The 4,080-nt window shown below is 33.4% G+C and overlaps 1 protein-coding gene across 1 annotated transcript; it reads left to right on the top strand.

The window, feature by feature from the left end:
* Positions 1-2,166: 2,166 nt before the first annotated feature.
* Positions 2,167-3,432, top strand: LOC131608735 (ribulose bisphosphate carboxylase small subunit, chloroplastic 3-like). Its single transcript, XM_058880263.1, has 3 exons — positions 2,167-2,384; positions 2,833-2,967; positions 3,055-3,432. Exons 1-3 carry the CDS (start codon positions 2,208-2,210, stop codon positions 3,283-3,285), a joined length of 543 nt encoding a protein of 180 aa, XP_058736246.1. The 5' UTR covers positions 2,167-2,207; the 3' UTR covers positions 3,286-3,432.
* Positions 3,433-4,080: the final 648 nt, after the last annotated feature.

Below are 4,080 nucleotides of genomic sequence, written 5' to 3'. Positions count from 1 at the left end.
TGTCGGGATCAATTCCTCTTTTTTCCCCACTGTTTTATCTGATTTTTTTTGGTTCAAATTAGTTTTTAGCCTACAAGTTGTAGTTTAGAAGCTATGAAGCACTCACAGACACCAATCATAACACTACCGCATTGACATTAGTAATAATTTAAGTAAATGGAAGTAACCGAATGTAATCACACATGTTTGTGTTAGATACTGACCTGTGTCCGTGTTGGATACGAACACATGTTGGTGTTCAAACAGACTTTCTTATATATTGTTAGTGCTGCATAGTACATATCAGAAGGTTAGTTCTTAAACATGCAGTGGCCCTAAACTAGAGAATAGTATTGTGCAATTACCCTTTAAAATCGAGTGTACATTTTCTCTTTGCTTAATGCGAGGCTGCTGCTCTTATTTGGAATCAATACCAGACCATACTGCTACCACTCTGATTTGGAATCAATACCAGACCATACTGCTACCATTCTTCTACCATCATTTGAAGGGATCTTTGTTTGAAGTGATCTTCTTTAGGGGATCACATGTTCACATATTTGAGACATGTGTTTGTTCTTTCAAGATAGGACGGTCCAAAAAATTACATATTTTAATTTTAATTTTATAATTCAAAATACCGAGATTAAATCTGGACCGTACGGTCACCAATCTCATAGGAAATTCCCGACTGCAAGGGAGCTGGATCTGTCAGGTGTGATGTTAGACTTCGAATAAATAGAAGTTTGTTAGGATAAATTAAGAAGTAAATTAGAAGTTAGTAAGTAGATTAGTTTGTTAGGTGGTTATTAAGAGTTGTTATTGTGGTTATTCTTAGAAAAAGAGATAGCTTTTGAATAATTAATTTAGTGATTGGAGATAGCTCTAGCGTGAAATAATAACGCTCCTTTATCATTGAGTGCAAGGTTAACTTCATCATTATAAATCTTATGTATCTTCGATTTTAACTGTATTATTCCTTTCTATTGATAGTAACAGAATGATATTCAAAGAATTCTTCTTTTCTCAATTTTGTTGATCAATCTTTGTTGTAGTTAGATATCACTCTATTGTTTATTCATTTTTGCTCAGTCTTGGGAGTTCTTTCCATTTATCAGAACAAAGGTTACTAACAGGTGATGCATTGCTTTCTTTCAATTTTGTTGACTGGTTGCTGTCAAATTTATTATAGCGAATAGATATTAAATGCCGTTGATGGTTGATAATCAATTGAGTAATGGTGAGGGTGGGGAAACATGTGTTCAAATCAATGTTTATAAACCAAACATTCAACCGGAGAAACTAACGGGCCATGGTTCAGTTTCTTTGAACAGCTTGGGTCGAGAGTGATCCAACTGCTCAAATTATTGAACCATTGACAGTTTGGTACAAAGTTCAATCTATTAAACTGTTTTTTTAAACATTGATTCAAATATATTGAAGTGGTAATAAGATATTCTATGAATGATGCTATATCTGGCGCCATATGAAAAATGGGTGATGATTTCTCCTAGGAAGGAGTTGATATCATTCTGAATCAGTGGTAGTATTACTCAATTGAATTAGCGATGCAGTTTTTGATACCCTAGGATTGTAGTCCAGAACTATTTTGCTTATATTCCATTCCGTTGTGTTCTATTTTGCTCTGTTCCATCACTCTCAGACCTTATATTTGAAGAGAAGATCCATGAAATAAGATAACATTATTGAATAAAACTCTGTTATAAAATAATTGTTATTAGTGTTATCAGACACAGTCAGTTTAGAGGGTTCACACAATTGATTTTGTTTTTCTGATTCAATTTACTTTTTTCTTCCCTGAGGATCCAAAAGCTTGGACAGGAACAAATGTTACCCAAACATGATAGAGTGACCTACAGTTGAATTTTGAAGGATACAATTTGTTACAAAAAAATAAAATAAAAATATCAACATAACCACCATCACACATTTACACTCATCACATGAAAAGATAAGATCAGTAGGGTAATATATCCACATGGCACTGTCCTATTGGTGGCTAATGATAAGGCTAGCACACAAAATTTCAAATCTTGTGTGGTTAATATGGCTGCAAACTTTATCATTCTCACTATCCAACAAGATTGGTACTAGGCAGTAGCCAATTACCACAATATTAAGACCATAATATTGGAAATAGATAAATAAAAACATTATATATAGCAAGTTTCAGCAGAAGCTTTGCAATTCAAGCAGAAGTGAGAAAAATGGCTTCTATGATTTCCTCTTCAGCTGTGACTACTGTCAACCGTGCCTCTAAGGTGCAATCCGCCACAGTGGCTCCATTTGTTGGCCTCAAATCCATGGCTGGATTCCCAGTTCAGAAGGTCAACACTGACATTACCTCCATTGCAAGCAATGGTGGAAGAGTAAAGTGCATGCAGGTGACAAAAACATATATATACTTTCTATAAACTTTTAGGTTATGTTTGATTGATTTATTGAAACATATCTATTGGCATAAGCACTTATTAGACCGCTTGAGAAAGCTTTTAGAAGCAACTTATGATCAGTTCATAAACTGTTTTCAACTTTCTGTTTGTTCTTCCGATTAACTTATGAAAACAACTTATAGTTTATATGTAGAGCCTTGGTATATAAAAGTTTTCCATTTAAAGACGTTAAAAATAGCTTATAAAATGAGAGATTTTGGAAAAAGTTAAGTTCAAAATTGCTTACATATTTTAGAACTAGAAGGTTATTTGAATAGCACCGATGAAGAGTTATTAAAAACAATATATCATATGTCCATGAATTATTTTCAACTTATTTTCATAAGCTCTTCAGAATATCTTATGAAACAGTTTGTTAACACTTTTGTTGAACTTTCAGGTGTGGCCTCCAATTGGAAAGAAGAAGTTTGAGACTCTTTCATATTTGCCACCATTGACCAGAGAGCAATTGTTGAAAGAAGTTGAATACCTTCTCAGGAAGGGATGGGTTCCTTGCTTGGAATTTGAGTTGGAGGTTTGATATTCATTACTTTTTCAATCATTATATATACATAGTTTTGTTCAAAACCCTAATAATTTAATTTTGACAACTTGATTGCAGAAAGGATTTGTGTACCGTGAGCACAACAAGTCACCAGGATACTATGATGGAAGATACTGGACAATGTGGAAGCTTCCTATGTTTGGTACCACTGATGCTTCTCAAGTCTTGAAGGAGCTTGATGAAGTTATTGCGGCTTACCCTGAAGCTTTCGTCCGTATCATCGGTTTCGACAACGTTCGTCAAGTTCAGTGCATCAGTTTCATTGCACACACACCAAATTCCTACTAAGTTTGAGTATTATGGTGTTGGAAAAGCTGTTTTTCTTCTACCATTTCTTCTGCTTGTAATTTACTGTGTTTTTCCAGTTTTTGCTTTCGGACATGAAAATGCAAATGGATGGATAAGAGTTAATAAATGATATGGTCCTTTTGTTCATTCTCAAATTATTATTATCTGTTGTTTTTGCTTTAATGGGTTGAATTTAAGTAAGAAAGGAACTAATATTATGATATTTAAGGTGCAATGTTAGAGATATAAAACAGTCTTTTTCACTTCTCTTTGATATATTAGAATCCCAATAATATTTGTCTGATAATTATTCTAGCTGAGAGGCACCCTCATGGCTTAGTATTTGATTTATCATTTAGCAATTGAGTTTCTAAAATTATGATACATGACAAGAACTTATCTTGAGGTAATTTTAGTGGAGAAAAATATTCTTATTTTGGTTAAAATTGCAAAATTACTCTTACACAATAGTAGAATTCAAAATTAACTCCACCAACCACACCATATGGGTTTCTCCCAATTTCACTCACTTTTTTACCCCTATCACTTATTTCAAGTCATCAAACTATTATTTCCTCTCAATTTTAACTCAACAATCCACTAAACTATATATTTTGGTGTTTTCAATTAATTGTATAGTTTTCCACACTATCTCCTATCTCTAATCTTTTTGGGTTGGCTCAAAATGGTTTTCTCCTTATTGATGACTGAATTCGAGGAATTTGGATCTTCTTAGGAAATTCTTATTCCATCCTATGGTCTAAAGAAAGATCCTTTGCAATTTCGTTTTTGCCC

This window comes from Vicia villosa, linkage group LG6 (genome assembly GCF_029867415.1).
Source record: "Vicia villosa cultivar HV-30 ecotype Madison, WI linkage group LG6, Vvil1.0, whole genome shotgun sequence".
Lineage (NCBI taxonomy): Eukaryota > Viridiplantae > Streptophyta > Magnoliopsida > Fabales > Fabaceae > Vicia > Vicia villosa.
Note: the sequence above shows the minus strand (reverse complement) of the source record. Positions and strands in the feature narration are given on the sequence as shown.